This window comes from Austrofundulus limnaeus, unplaced genomic scaffold (assembly GCF_001266775.1).
Source record: "Austrofundulus limnaeus strain Quisiro unplaced genomic scaffold, Austrofundulus_limnaeus-1.0 Scaffold12, whole genome shotgun sequence".
In the NCBI taxonomy this organism is placed as follows: Eukaryota; Metazoa; Chordata; class Actinopteri; order Cyprinodontiformes; family Rivulidae; genus Austrofundulus; species Austrofundulus limnaeus.
The window spans coordinates 3,238,625-3,254,787 of NW_013952414.1; the positions used below are offsets into that span (position 1 = coordinate 3,238,625).

Here is a 16,163-nt window from a genome sequence, read left to right on the forward strand (position 1 = left end):
CACACACACACACCCCCACCCCCACAATTATGTGACGATGTCTAACTAAACGATCAGATATAATAAGGAATGAACTATAAATAGAAAAACTAAAATAAACTTTTAAATGTGCACAAGTTTCCTAATGCTTTGGCTCACCTTCTTTTTAAATAAGTTTAGTGAGCAACATCAAACTTTACAAGCTGTAAGGAATGTAGAATCTCATTCCTTTGATCAGCTTTCTCTGATCATGCAGCTGGCAGCAGGACAATCGTACCCACAAAACTAACTTTACACTCTACCAACTATTTACACAATTATTTTATTGAGAATTTAAAACAGTAAAAATGAACAGGTTTTGTTGCATTGATTTCTTAACTAGTTATTAAAGCAACTAAATACTGATAATTAAATGCATTTTAACCACTTTGCCTAAATTACACATTTTATTGCATAAAGATTGTCCCAAGTTGCTTTCCTTACTTGCACACATGCATTAGGCTTTTTTTAAATGCACTTTTCCTCTGGTGTTTTTGGGAAATTCTTACATTTATTTTTAATCCACTGCCATCTATGAACTTGTTGCGGACAAAGCTTCAAATAATTAGTCATTTTTTACATTTAAACAACCACATTTAATCTTAATTTCATTGGATGTTTTATAGTGTGGTTGGTAACTAATCAAACATGTCATCAAACCTAGAGGCTGTTGGATTGTGTCCATTAGCCTGTATTAGCCTGTGTGACTAAATCTGGCACTTCTGCGTGCTGTGGTTCTTATACTCGTGACGGATGAAGGTGCATTTTCCCAGTTTTAAATAAAGATTTTTAAACTTAAGTTTGACTGTTTGAGTGAGGAATAAAAAAAAGAAAGTTACTATAGGAAGGAGAAGATTACTATTTCCAGCTGGGGCTGGTATAAACCTCGGCACTGGCTCCCTGGGAGGACTGGGAAAGTTAACAGAGGAGGTGGTTGTGGGTAATGTCGTACAGCAACCCTCACACGTACTCATTATAAGCCACTTCTGAGGGCCTCGTAAACACCACAGAGCCATGCAGTTTGAAAAAAAAACTTTCACAATGGAAACTAACGCCATTAGGTAGTGAATTTTACTGTTCAGACTATCATTTAGAATTAGACAAATAAACACCTGAGAAAAACCTGGTAAAATATGTTGTAAAAAAAGAGAGAGTTTCTTGGTGCCAAATTTGGAGTCAGCTTGTAATGAAACAGCAGGTGAAAATTAAAAAGAAAAGACGTTCATATGTGATGCTTTGTGATGGTGACACACTGAAGGCTGAATTTCTAAGAAACCTTTGAACGTCGCTTTTCCACTAAATTCCTCCGTTCTCCCCTCACCGAGCAAACAGTGGTTCCTCTAAAAACCTACAATCATCAATAACTCGCACCAGATGTTCCTACTGTACGAAGGAGAGAAGATCCTCCACCAGAAGTTATGACTCGCAAACACGGCGCATTTCTGCTAATTTCATCAGAAACATTCTCCTCTGTACTGTTTTTATCTGTACAGAATTCAGGACAGGATGCTCCTGCCTCAGGATACCTCCATCTCTGCATCATTCATTCTCTTCCCTTTTTTTTCCTTTCTTTCTGTCTCTGTCTTTCCACTGGGGTGCTGAAAACCTTTCACTGGGGAGGAGGTTATCAGAGCCTTCTTTGTTCTCCTGGCATCTGTCACTAAGCAATCAGCGATGGCGGCCTGAGTCTTCCTGTAGCTCTTGAAAGAGCTCCGAGTGGTGACTGGAAAAGTCAGAGGCAGGGAGAAGAAAGACGKGGCACCTCTGCAAACCATATAAAAAACACAGAGAAGACCGTGTTAATTCTCTCTTAGGGATGCTCCAGGTCACTTTTTGATGCATGTTCTGACCCTCTCGATTAGGTAAGCTGTGGCTCTGTGGGGGTGGGGGTGGGAGGAGTCAAAGCCTCCGGTGCGAGCCCAAACAGCCATCATCACCAAACGTCCTCGTGACCCTACGGGGCTAATGCCATGTGAAAAAGACTCATCCATGGTTCGCAGGTTCTCCACACCGCCACTCTACCGGCAGAGGCTGTCATCCCCTCCGCCCCTGTGACCCCCAGCAACTTCCTTCTCCGTTCCCACCACAGGCACCCCCCCCCCCCGCCCCCGTCTAAGGGCGGTTGGAGGAGGGCACAGAAGGGAGGTGGGCTGTGATTATCTGGGGGTCAAACACAGGATGTGGGCAACAAAGGGAGAGTTCTTCAAACCCACTTCGCCCCAATCCACAATCTCTGCTTGAACAGTCACGGAATTCAAACAGCAGCACCAAACAAAGCACAGGTACTGAGATGTCTGTGCTGGTTTTACAGGGGGTGTGTGTGTGTGTGGGGGGGGGGGGGGGGGGGGATATCAGAGGCAGGAACAAACTAGGTCTTTAAAACTATGAAAAGTAAAAAAAAACTACACCCCACAGCAAAAAGTAAAAATCAGTTATTTCTGATAGATGAGCTGCTGCTCATTATTTCCCTTTTTTGTAAATGTCATCCAAACTGCATCTCAAGGCAAGCGACATTATTCAAATCTCAGTCATTTAGGAAGTTTCCCCAAGCAATATCTATGGAAAACCAGTTAGTTCCTGCCAAATGGACTGTTTAGACAAATCTGTGTGATTTATGTTCCTGTCTTGTTAGACAGGTGCTGCGTCTTCGTTTCTAATTCTGAACAAGAACTTTGTATTAAATAATATCATTTGCCAGAGAGTAACGCTCCAGTTTTTTTTCCCCATGCATCCTCAGCCCGTCTTGGTGTGAGCAGTGGCTGTGTTGGGACGGTGAGGTAGAGGGGTGGGGGTGATGTGGCACTCTGTGGAGTGAAGACTGACAGTGCTGCTTTGAAGCCTCCACCTTCCGTCTGTAGTCTTTCCAGAAGCCATCAGTGGCTCAGGCCAGAGACGGAGTCACGTTAATAAACATGACAGAAGTGCTGCATCAGTGGCCAAGCAAGTGATGAAGTACCCACATGAGTGTGTTCAGACCCACACAAACCGTTTGACAAAATATATGAAAACAGTATTGTTTGCTTTCAAAAGAATGCTCTAAAAAAACGTTTAAAAAGGACAAACAGAAACATCCAGTTTCTGGTTCTGAAGCGACTTTTCTTGTGCAAATATTTATTCTTTGATTCAAATCAGGGAGTCATTTATTTTAATATGAAAATAGCACCACAACATTTAAAAGGTTTGCTGGCAATTCTGCAGCTAGGTCATTATTTTGTGAAAAGTTTATGAACAATCAACATCTTACCTGCTGTAGATAGTCATTTTGAACTACCTTGTTAAAAAAAAACAACAATGCCAAACTCAAAAAATATAGGGATTCCTGCAAATGCTGTTTTAAATTTTCTTAAATTTTGCATTTTATGGTTGTTTACATCTAATTTTTGCAAGTGCAAAAAGGGCAGCAGCAATGTGCAGCTTGGACTTCCAGCAGGAATAGTGGTGAAATAGTTTTTAAAATAGCATTTGGATGAACCATTTTGAGTTATTTTAAAATGGTGGTGATCTACTTTGGTCTAGTTTTGTTGAACTGTAGMTGTTAGTTTGTCAGTCAGGTCAGAATTAAACTTTTTCTCCAGTTTGAAGCCATTCAATGAGCTATTTTCAACAGGTAAGATATTACTCAAACATATTTCTTCCACAAACTACCTATTTCCTTTACTATTTCAATTCAAAGGAAATTAATGCAAACATAAGGTTTATCCTGAACAGAATTACGGAAAAGTAAAATATCAGGTAAAAACTTTATTAGGCTACCAGTCACATAAAAGGGCAAGTCCAGGATCTGAATCTCAGCTGTGGGACGTAAAACCTAACAGAACAGTTCCAAGCTAAGAGGCTCTGGAGAACCATTTCAGAAAGTGCAAAAGGTACCCGTGCATTTCACAGCATCTCTCATTAACAAGCAGCCCCCTGGTGGGAGTGACAGAGGAGGTTTCACCCCTGCCACCGCCGGCTGGGAGCTATAAATGGTAGTCAGCATACAGTGTTACAGCCCTGGTGCACAGGTATGCGTGTGTGTGTGTGTGTGTGTGTGTGTGTGTGTCAGGGTTTGTGGAAATTTTCACGAGTTCTTGTTAGGTACATGTCTGCATGCATGTATGTGTTGCACGTAGTTCAGATGCAGCAGAAGACCCATTTCAGCTCACCCCCTCCCACTCTCACTCTCTCTGTGAGTGGTTTGCCCCCATGCCCTTTATTCTCCAGGCAGGGAGGGTTGTTTTCTCATACAAAGAGGCAGGAGACGACAACCCCCTGTATCCCACTGAGAGGGGATCACAGGGGGCTCAGCTCGCTCGAACAAGGCCCCTGGTTCCCACATACTGCTCAGCATTAGCGTCTGGGCTCCGGCAACACACCTATAGTAAACTCACACCTCCGAGTCACAGCAGAGCTGTCAGTCAGCCAGCGAAGCCGGCCTCAGAGGGCTTCATTATTCACATCACTGTAGACCATCAGTTAACTCCACATGCAACCACATTTCCTGCATGAAAATGCCTTTCAGTTTGCAAAAACCCCTCATAATTTATCTGTAAAAYCTTATTATGGTGTTCCAATAAAAACACAAGGTTGGCGTTCGTCCTCTATGCAGCACAATATGTTTATAACTGTGTTTATCTCTGCCACTACTGAAATACAGCTTCTTTGATGGGGTCAAATTAATACAGTGGGGAAACGCATCAATAGGTATCACATTTCCTTGAATTACTTTTCTAAAACTTCTTTGGCTGAGAGCATTTTTGACGATAAAACCCGATTGCGCTGTTCATACAATACTTCACTCGTCCTTTAAAGGGCCGAGCAGCAAATGGTGTGCGGCAGGCGATCGATAAGAGGTTTGCGGACGAGTGTGTGTTGGGAGGGCGAGTCTTTTGGTGAAGCTGCAGAATTTCAGCGACTCATCTTAAAAAACAGTGACTGAGAGAGAGAGAGAGAGAGAGAGAGAGGGAGAGAGAGAGAGAGAGAGAGAGAGAAAGACATAAGGGTGAAACTGATCCCTGTTGACCCCTTCGGCATGCCCTCTTTCTTTTTATGACTTTCCCCTGAATCATCACTCACCAGCTCTATCAACACAGTCCAGCCTCCGACTCACACACAGCCACACTCAAACACACGCAGAACACAAGCAAAAACCAGCGCTGCTGCTCTGGACAACACACTGAACACAACAATATGCTTGAATGGATAATTCAGGTCTTTTGAAGTGGGATTCTGTGAAAAGTTATGGACAAGTAACATCTTACCTGTTGTAGATAGCTCTTTGAACAGTCTTAGTTTGGAGAAATACAGTTTAATTTTGACCACATTAATAAGCTGTTTGTTTGAGACTAAAGTAGACTGCTGCAGTTTTAAAAACTTCATTTCAGTCCATGGGGGTTTTGTCAGGCAGGAAGTTTGTATCTCCAAAAACTACTTTTCATTATGAAAATAAATAAATAAATAACAGTGCCGTCACAAGTTCACAAGCTCGTTTCTTAATTTTTTTCATTGGGTAACTATTTATAAAACTACAGACCAGTAGAGTTGACGAGTTAAGGCTGGTTAAGGTCTCGCCACATGAAGAAGTTCAATTAAACTCTTTTTCTCCAAATTGACATTGTTCAAAGAGCTATCTACAACAGGTAAGATATTAACTGTTCACAGAGATCTGAGCTATTAAAGGGGATGTTCCCCCTGCTCTTTTCAAAAACTTAAAGTACAAAAACATTCAAATAGGAGGTGGAGATAATTAGGACCTGGATGATAATTTTCAGACGTCCTTGTCCAGGAGCTGGCAGGACGACAGCGTTTAAACATGGATGGGCCACTCAAACACTGTTTGGCCGCTAACTCTGCACCTGTGTTTCTGCACAGCCTCTGGGGTCTCCCTTTATGGCTTAGACTAAATTAGATGGACCAAATGCATTTCTGCACATGCTTAAATACATAACTGCTGCTGACTGCGGTATTTATAGTGGGACTCCTTTTAGTTCTGTAAGAGATGGTGGACTGTAAATCAGCAGAGAGGAAACACAACTGGTTAGGCTCTGCTGAGAACTAACAATTAACACTCAGCCTGCCCTGGTTCAGTTTAGTAGGTGAAACGCTTTGAGAGAATGTCACTCCTGCTCTGAAGTGATTATTAATGACAATCACTGCAGCATCTGCAGAAAAAGTCTTTATGTTGGACATGCTATAAAGCATTCCTTTGGACAGACCACAGTTGGCTATTTCAGTCACGATGGCTTAAAGTTGGAGGAGGGAAAAAAAGAAGAAGAAGAAAAAACAAGAATCTGAATCGTTTGAGTGTCAAAACAAAATCTAATAATTCTGTTCCAGAGAAAGAGCAGAAGAAATGTGCGCGTTTTCCAATAATTTTATAAGTAGACTGAGCTGCCAATTCATCTGTGAATGGTTTCGTCACACATGAAAAGAAGTCAAAACACGGGACAGATGTTGAGCAAAACCACATTTAAGACTTGTCACAAACTGCCATTTTTTTTCATATGATTGGGGCACGTCTGTTAAATAAAGCGCAGCTAGAATGGATTCTACATGGCCGGGGCATGAGGAAATATTTAAGCAGTCAATTGTAGCCAATTAACTTTGATCACAATGACTGTGTTTGGAATCTCAATCACTTGTCTGTCCAAGGAAGTACGAACATTTTCTTTCCCAGTCTCTCTATCTCTCTCTCTCTCCTTTTTTTCATGTTTTCCTCCTCCCTCTTGGGTTTGCTTCATGTAACATGGCCGAACACAGCGGTGAGTAATGAGACTTGGCAGACTGGCCACAGATCTTTTCGCACTTAAGTATCAAACAAAACATTTCCTTTTTTGTGAGGTCAGCGTAAAGCAGGACACTGAAGAGAAAAGGTGGGTCAGTGGGATCAGGTTTGCTGGGAGAAGGAGGAAAATATGGACAAAAGCAGAAGGAATGAAAACATTAAATCAAAGCCAGAGAACTGGGTAGTGTGGTTGAAAACATTTTAAATTCATTACTAAATGTGAAAAGTGCAGATTTAGGTTTGATGTCTTGATTTGTGCACTTTGCAGCACGCTCGTTCATGGATGGGGGGGGGTTCATGATGTGACGGAGGGGAGTTTGGCGTAGGAGGACAGCGACACCGAGCACACAGCATGACACACAGGCAGGCAGACAGCCTGACAAATTGCACTGGCTGCCATGAGAGTGGGAAAAATATGGTGGTGGGGCTGGTGACCCAAGAGACTGACATCAGATGCAAAATTCATGGTGTGCCCTGGGCTGGGAGGTAATTCCTCACTGCAACAGGATGGATAACTGAGAGATGGGGTCCATGCTGTACTGCAGTTGTTGCTGCTTTTATCAAAATCAACTCAAACTGTCATTTGGCATTAAACTCTTCACACGTCTCTGGCCATTAAAGCCAAAACGGAATCAGACGGCAGCAAACACACACACACACACGCACGCACGCACGCACGCACACACACTCACCTCTAAGTCGTTGAAGAATAAGTGTGTGTCGGCCAAGTTGAAGATCATTTCTTCCATCCTCAGACCTAATGACACAGATGTTGGCGGGTCCTTAAAGCGAAAGAAACGAAACAAAGTTAAACAAGTGTTGAAATCTTTTGGATTGCTTTTTTTTTTCATCTGAAGAAGTACAAGAAGCAAAAGATGTAAAACAGTCAATAACAATATCCACTATGAGTCATTCAATTATCGCTGAAATCCCTTTTAAACTCCACAGCAGGCGTTTCTCATAAAAACAGACTTGAAAGTTTTGGCCTCCTTTTACAACCTTCTGGAAAAAACCAGAATAGTCATCAGAAATGCCCCAGACTTGAATGAAAGCAGTAAAAGCGTGTCTCTTCTCAGGTAGGGTGGTCAATTTGGAAGAGCCGGGGTCACCGCCTAAATCGTAAATAGTGCATTCTCCACATTTTTGTACCCATGCATCATTTGACTGCTTTTCAGTTAATATAGTACTTATTATTCTTTGTTTTCTTCAGATAATTAAGAATTATAACAAAAAAAAACTAATTGCAAATACAGAATAGAAGTTTGCAAAGCTTTGCAACAGAGATTATCATTTTTTAAACTTAAATTAAAGTAATGTGACACAGGCTGTGATGACATGATCGCACTGTCTGTACCTCCAAAAGAGTATATTGTAAATAGCTAATGAGGCTGTGACAATGTGTGCAATTTTTTGAAAGGATAATATATATATATATTCAATTTTAGGGTTTAATTCTAATATAGCTTTTTTCTCAAATTAATTTATTACTGCAGTTATTTGTTCCACCTCATTTTCACCTATATAGAAGAATAGAATAGAATAGAAATAGCCTTTATTGTCCCGCCGAGGGGAAAATCAGGTGTCACAGCAGCATCAGTACAAAGTTTCACACACTAGTTACTTTACAAACTATAGATAGTGCACAAAAATGAAATTAAAACTAACCCGCGAAGATACAACTGCTAATAGTAAAAAAATATGATATAAAGAATTGTGCAAGAATAAAAAATAATAATTATATACCCTCATTTTCTCTTGTATCTTAAATCTCTAATCAGCAAATTGTCTCCAGCGATGACAAAAAGACAACAGCTGTCCGTCGAGGAGGTTTCCACCCAGCTGCATTTAAGACAGGCCAGGCAGGACCAGAAGCCGGGATTAGAGTTAAACCACCTAAAGACACACCTGAGCTCTCTGCTGATTAGCTGTCACACCCCACAATGCTTATGTTTTCACTAAAATGACAAAGTACAAACCACACAAGAAGAGCTCAATCCCCCCACTTCTCCGGGCTTTCTCTTTTCTCTCAACCTCCCAGTTTGAATCAATCTTTCAGTKAGAATTCATCAAAAACAATTAGCCTCCCTATTTCAGCGGGGCTACCTCCCTCTTCCCAACCTCTGCCGCTGCCGGGTGATTGAGCGACCGGTTTCGGTGGGAAAAGGCGGTCCTCCACGGCGCGAGCGAATCCCTCCCAATTAAATTTAAACAATCAGTCAGTGAGGGAGTTAAGAATACAAGCAGGCCAGAAGGCCAAAGTGCTGCTGCTGTCATTGCTCCAGCAACCACCTGTCCTGAGATGTCACTGTCTTCAGGAGGGCGCCAAGTGCCCCCACCCCATCCCCCTTGGAGTCCCTTAGCAGTAACACCCCACCACCCACACCCACACATCCTTACCGAGTTTAAGCCCAAGCTCTAGGCTGCCCAATATCAGCACAGCTGGCCTCAGCCATCAGCTTTATGGGGGTGAGTGCCTTGATGCCAATTAAAACGGCTGATAAGAAGAGGGCTGTGTTTATGTGAGCATGAGAGAGAGAGAAAAAAAAGTCATCGAGAGTGGAGGTCACAGCGAGTGAGAGAAAGTGCATGTGGACTCTCTCAGATACACATCTATTTATAGTAAGTTAAGAGCAGCGAGGAGAGAAAAAYGCTTTTGTAACTTTTTTGTTTATGCCTCTGAGATGGACACGACATGAATGACAGACATTTAGGAGGAGGCGGGGAAATGGCGGCTGCTCGTGGGGGATGTTCATTTGCTTTACTTTGTATCTGATAGCGGCTGCTGTGATGAAGCGTTCCCGCATCATAAAGCTGGTTTAACGTGTTGGAGCTTAAAATAACGAGAGAAAGGTTTGTGAAAAGGTGACTGGAATGGGCAGAGGAGGAGAAAAGAAAACAGAGTGAGAGAGGGCCTCCAGTGACTGTCACATCCCATATGAGCTTCGACGGAATGGGCCCTTGTGAAGTTAAAGAGCGCTTCCTGTTTTAGAGAAGCCCACTGGAGGACCCTATGGGTGTTTGTGTGTCTGTTCCTATGTGTGTGTATAGTGTGAGAGCCCCTCATCGCAGAGCCACGGCTCCCTGAGCTTTAGCTCTCCTTTTACCCAGCATGCAAGGGCTGAGAAGAAAGTAAATAAACAGTGGAGGGTCGCGGGGCAGCCCTCCTTCACCCCAGAAACAAAACACTGCCCCCATCAAACACCGCCTCATACCAGAACAAAGACACAGAGCACGGCCCGCAGACACTAAGCTCTCTGACAAACGATGAGTCGTTATTTTAAACTTTAAATCTTGACGAATTCACAGTCAAAACAGGTGACAAAAAAAAGGACGTTGCAACATTTTGACAGAAAAAGCAAAAAAAAAAAAAAAGATAACACACGCTGAAGCTATATAAAGCCCGTGACTCCAACAAAACCATGAGAATAGATTTCTGCCTTATTTCCCAAATCGTTTGTTTGGAAAGTTTAAAATTAGAGAAACAATTTACATGAAATAACAAATAGCAAAGCCTGGAAAAGCAAACTTCATAATATGACCATACACAGGGATATCTGGGATAAAAGTGACCTTCTACTTTAATAATAAAAAATGTTAAGATTTATGAATATATATATATATAGGTCTTTTGTTTGATTCCTAACTGAGGCAAATGGAAAAGAATCTGTGTTTTAGTTAGACTGAATCACATTTGTTAGGCACGGCTTCTTGCTGTGGTCTCCGGGGAGAACCCTGGCTGAAAAGAACGGATTGAGAAGCACTTAATTAAACTAACAATGTGGTATTTCTGAAGGAGAAAAGAACACTCAAGACGTGTCAATAGACAGCCTGAGTGCAACTGTTGCGAGTCCCTCCAGCCGAGCCCCGACCGGCCATGCATTGCTCTGACAGCTGCAAAAAGGAGGCAAATACTTGCCAGGCCTCATTGGGCCTATTAAAAAAAAAGAAACAATTATCTGTACATCGAGTTCTGCTGTGTCCTCGTGCTGTGGACTTAGAACAAAGTGAAATCTATCCTCCGCTCAATGGCCATTACCCTAAGCTGATCCTTATTCTCTCCTTTTAATATTTATACGTTTTGCTGATAAAGTGCACTGCTACTGCCACAGTCTGATGTCACTCACCCGTCCATATCTGTTGGCATAAGAACCCGTAAGCAAGGAATGGAAAACGATGATTGTTTCATCCAGGTCCCAGATGAAAACTCGCTGGAGAGATGGAAAGGAGAAAGAGAAGGGAGGGAGAGAGAGGGGAGCAAAAAAATAGAGAGAGAGAGAGAGAGAAAAGAAGCAAAATCAATGGTGCACTCTGTAGGGCTGCAAGGTGATCCTCCTGGTCAATAGGCCAGGAGCGTGTATTTGCGTGCCACAGGGACCAGGATCCATTTGCTTGGACTGGTCACCGCAACACCCCTCTCATCACCCCGCTACACAGATTCCACCCCTTGCCCTTTACATTAGAGGAATCAATAATGACAAACTAATTAACTCGAAATGTTAACACACCATGATGTCAGCGCTATAATGGCTGCTGTTATCCTCATTCAAATTAATACCGTATTAATGAAGAAGCCCTGAAATTATCCAGGCTTTATTTTTACAGATGGTCTCTAAAAGCGCCGTCACATGCTGCAGCTAGTGAGGAGCGGTCAGGAACTCATATATATCTTCTGTTCATTTAATTACAAGCCTCATTGTTTATTTACAAGTTATTCACAGGGACTCTCCAGACGACGTGCGTTGAGTCATATATTCCACGGRGCGTAAATAATTGAAGAGCAGCTGAAGAATAAAGTGTTAAAAATTAATGCGCATGCACTGTTTAAGTTGGTGCGGCAGCCATACAGTAAGTGGATTAACGTCTATGCGCTTCAGACAGGGCGAGGCTGTCTGTCGCCAAGGCAGCGGGCTCATCCTACCTCAAGGTCAGAGTCGGGCGGCGGTGATGGGTTGTTGTTCCTTCTTCCACGGCCACGTGACTTTCCATCCGAGGCCCGGCGCAATCGATCTGAATCTGAATCTTTAATGGGGGTTGATGGACTGTGGATGGTACTGTACTCTACTGAAAGGAAGGAAAGAACAGCGGGGGGAGGTTAGGGGGTGGATTATAAAAAGCGTGCATCAAAAGGTTATTCGCTTTTAGACAAGATGTCTGATTGGTCATTTGTCTTGATGCAGGACAGACTGCATCCTGCAGGAGACATTATTGAGACACAAATTATTTGGGACTGCAGATAACAAACATATCGTAACTCAGTTATGGAACAGAAAAGCTATTGTGCACTGCACTGATTTAATAAACAAGAAGTAACAGAGTGCATGCCAACGAGCTGTCTTATCTAAATGAGATGACTGTGTGAAATTATGAAATTATGTTAAGTTATAGCCAGCTGTCTTCAGTGCTGTTTGATGACAATTTCAAATGCAGTCCAAAAAAAAAAAAACTTTGAGTGACTTATAAAGATATAATCTTAATTGCCAGATCATGCATTAATGTCACATGAAATTACAGTAAATTCTACATCTGACTTCAGTTTAGACTTTTTATTTTTTGCCCGCCACACTGAAGTTTATGAAATGAAATGACTAAAAGTTCTGCCTGTTCGATTCTTACCTGCGGGGTGGTCTGTGAGGGCTTGGCTGGTGACGCCATCGGGCGGCTCCTGGAGGGTGTACGTGGTGGTGGTGGAGGGCGTGCTGGGGCTGGTGTTGTTACTTGTCATGTAGGGGGAGGTGTAGGGGGAACTGTTGTAATACTGAGCATACTGGCCCTGGCCAAAGCCGGGATAGCTGGGGTAGTCCTGAAGATAAGGAAAGTGCGGGGTGATAGGAACAAAGATAGGGTTAATGAACGAGAAGGAGAGCTTTTGATCAAAAGGGGAAAAAAAGACAAAAATGTAGCCATGTTGCAGAAAATAAAGTGGGTGGTTAGGCAGCGTAATCTGAGATTTGCCCTGTGTTGCTACTTTATGGAGCAGATTCCAAAAAAATAAATGCAAACATATGTCTGTTCTGTTCCACATCTGGACAATGATCCATCTTTTTTTTCTTTGTCTGTGGCATAATCCAAGTGTTGAAAGAAGCACAATAGATAATCGTGTGTACAAAGCTTTTTGACATTGTGAGTGATTTATGTGGACTGCGTCAAGGCTAAAAAATAACATACTGTGCATACATGTTTTGAGTAGGTTTTCAAGGTTCAGTGTCTGCAGCACAAACCTCAGTTGTGAACTGTTAGCTGGTTATCAAGACAGATCAGAGAAGTGTGGAAGAAGCATACACCTACTTGTTGTGTGCTGTTAAAACCAGTTGAGTTCGTCAGAGAGTTGTTTCCTGTATACAATCCTGATGTTGTTGTGAAAGAACCACCTTTAGGGACAAAAATAGCAGAGCTTTAAAAAGGTAGTCCTTGCAAAGTCATGCAGAAGAAACAAAATCATAAAGCAAGAAATAAAATCAATGCATTATTTTTCCACATACCAATGGTTATTGTGTTCTTAAAGAAAATATTTGTAAGCAAAGCTTGTGACCAGAACGCACGTTGACTGTTACCTACAGACACTGCCAAAGTGACTGAAAATACTAAACATTATCAGTCACATTCGTTTACCTACACATACAGCCAGCTAATGTAGGTCAATCATGTCTCAAGCTTCCACTAGGTTTTTAGCAGAGAGCATGTTTGTTTACATTGAGTGTGTACCTGCATTTCAGAAGTGCATTCAATATATCTGAACATCCACTGGAGTAAACTCTTTCAAAGTGCACCATTTGTTTAAAATGGCTTTTTTTTGGTTTAATTTCATACTTTGCTAAAAGTAACATTATGTTAACCAAATTCATAGCATAACAATATAAAAAAGTAAATTCAATGGCAAATATAAAGCATCACTATGTGAAAAAATTAAATATATATTTTTCTTTTAAACAATGGTTGGAGTAGATGAACAGATGGAGGCCTCGGGGAGCACTCCAAACAGTGGTCTTATCTTTCCCCCTCTGCCGCTCCTATCAGTGATTGGATCAGGACTGATGAATGACGAGCTGTGGGGGTAGAACCCACTTCCAACCCTGCACAATGTGAAGAACATAGGAGACTGTTGTGTGTGAACTACTGAAGGGTGGCGTTGGGTACAGGGAGTGGGGACGGAGGATGCGGTGGGACCGTGCACAAGGGCTGAGGTCGCCGGGTGGGTTTGATTCTGTAATCCAGCCCTAATGAATATGTATGGTCTGCTTTTCACCCGCCTGAAGCATGGTCCTCCTKGGTAATTAAATCATTTAAAAGGCTTGATAGCATCTAATGGTTTAATAACACACAAATCATGAGTTATATAGAAGAAAAATGCAGTGGCCATTGCGTCAAGTCAAAGAACACAAAGGGCAGAATCATATCAAAACTTAAAGGGATCCCTGATTAGTTGTAACATTAGACTTTATTTGATAAACATACAGTATATTTTAACTATAAAATAAAGACTGTAAAAATACTATAGGATGTTTAGTTTTGTAAATTTTTAAAAATACATTTTAACACGGACGGAGCCATTTTATTTACACACAAAGCATTCTGGGTAAATGATGACCTGGATAGGTCCTCAGTGTGAGCGAGCTATATCCACCCTGAAGGTTAATCTTGGACAATATCTGATGATCGACTCTTTTAAATGAAACCAGAGAGCGTTGACAGAGAGGAGAAGGTAGAAATGACTCAGCCTGTAACTGAAAATATGGATGGAGGACAACAGAGCTGCTTCATGGAAGAAGAACCTCAGCTTAGCCTGTTAGCCTTTGTGCTAGCGCCGACGCTATATTACATTGTATATATTAGCTCGGCGCTAACGCGACAAACTAAACTGAGGTCCTCCATCCATATTTTCAGTTGCAGGCTGAGTCATTTTTGCGTTCCCCTCTCTGTCATGTGGACGGAGGACCTCAGTGATGAGAGGAGAATGTGTAACGCTGAGCTAATACATATATATGGTGATAGCGTCGGGGCTAGTGCTAAAGCTAACAGGCTAAGCTGAGGTTCTTCTTCCATGAAGCAGCTCTGTTGTCCTCCATCTATATTTTCAGTTACAGGCTGAGTCATTTCTACCTTCTCCTCTCTGTCAACGCTCTCTGGTTTCATTTAAAAGAGHHGATCRTCAGATATTGTCCAAGATCAACCTTCAGGGTGGATATAGCTCGCTAGCAGCCTCGCACYGAGGACCTATCTATGTCATCATTTACCCAGAATGCCTTGCGTGAAAATAAAATGGCCCCGTCCGTGTAATTTATTTTTAAACTTTTAGTTTAAAATTATAAAAACTGAACAGCCTACGGTATTTACAGTTAAAATATGTTTATTAAATAAAGTTTAATGTTACAACTAATCATGGACCCCTTTAAAAGGATAGTTCAGCTCTTTTGAAGGAAAGTTGTGTGGACAGGTTTTGAGGAACTACCATCTTACTTGTAGATAAACTCCGTAAATGCTCTTATTTTAGAGAAATACAGTACAATCCTGAGCAGATTGATGAATTAACAACTAATCCAAGCAGCCTCTATTTAAAATATTTTATGCAAACGCCATTTTTGAACCTTTACACCCCGGTGAATTTTGCATTACATGATCATTTGAAAACTCGGCAGCAACAACAGTAGCAACAAGCTGTAGATTTTCCAATGAAGCCTGTGGTACCTCTAACAGAAAAATCAAAAAATGTCTACTGGAAAAATCTGTGTCATGCAAAACTATTGCTGATGTGAAGGTTTAGCAATACAATTTGCATGATTTGATTGATTTATTTATTTTACAGGAAAAGATTATTAAAAATCAAGCCTGACTCAGCATAATTGCTGTTTTACCGCAGGTTCCTGTTCTGCAGCTCATAAACACTCAGAATTACAGCATCACAATCACATCATTATACACCATAGACACACAAGATACTGTAAACAAGCATACCAAATTTCAAAAATTGCATAACAGCTATACAGTTTTTGAAATTGTTGTTTTAAGAACGCGTTCAGACGAGATAAAGGTCTGCCAACAGTGTAAAAAAATAAATTATTTCTGTAAAATGAGAGTTTAAAGCACTATGCAACAAGTAAGATATTAAGTATTTGTATCCTTTCCACAATATCTCATTTTGAAAGTGTTGAAATACTGCTGAAACTATGACTTTTGAGTTTTTTTTACTTAAGAGCATGCACCACGGCAAGTTCTTATGTTAATAATAAATTTTAAAAATTACAATAAGTGCTCAATTTGACAACAAATGCTCAATTTGAAACATTGTTCTTTTCTCTCTCTCCAATAAAGTTTAATAATGAATGCATTAAAAAAATACACAAATATTTTCACACCCAACTCATGGGCATCATTCTGCATATTATAT

The 16,163-nt window shown here is 41.4% G+C and overlaps 1 protein-coding gene across 11 annotated transcripts in view; it reads right to left on the reverse strand.

Moving 5' to 3' along the window:
• The window catches only part of eya1 (EYA transcriptional coactivator and phosphatase 1), a 35,448-nt gene that overhangs the window by 9,927 nt on the left and 9,358 nt on the right, over positions 1 to 16,163 (reverse strand). For 6 of the 11 annotated variants that reach the window (XM_014002323.1, XM_014002325.1, XM_014002320.1 and 3 more), the window contains 5 exons: positions 13,067 to 13,149; positions 12,395 to 12,581; positions 11,700 to 11,839; positions 10,906 to 10,989; positions 7,474 to 7,563 (listed from right to left, as the gene is read on the reverse strand). In XM_014002323.1, coding sequence (XP_013857777.1) covers positions 7,474 to 7,563; positions 10,906 to 10,989; positions 11,700 to 11,839; positions 12,395 to 12,581; positions 13,067 to 13,149 — 584 coding nt within the window. Of the gene's footprint in view, positions 1 to 7,473; positions 7,564 to 10,905; positions 10,990 to 11,699; positions 11,843 to 12,394; positions 12,582 to 13,066; positions 13,150 to 16,163 lie in introns of all 11 variants that reach the window. The other 5 variants (XM_014002322.1, XM_014002321.1, XM_014002319.1 and 2 more) reach the window with 1 other exon arrangement.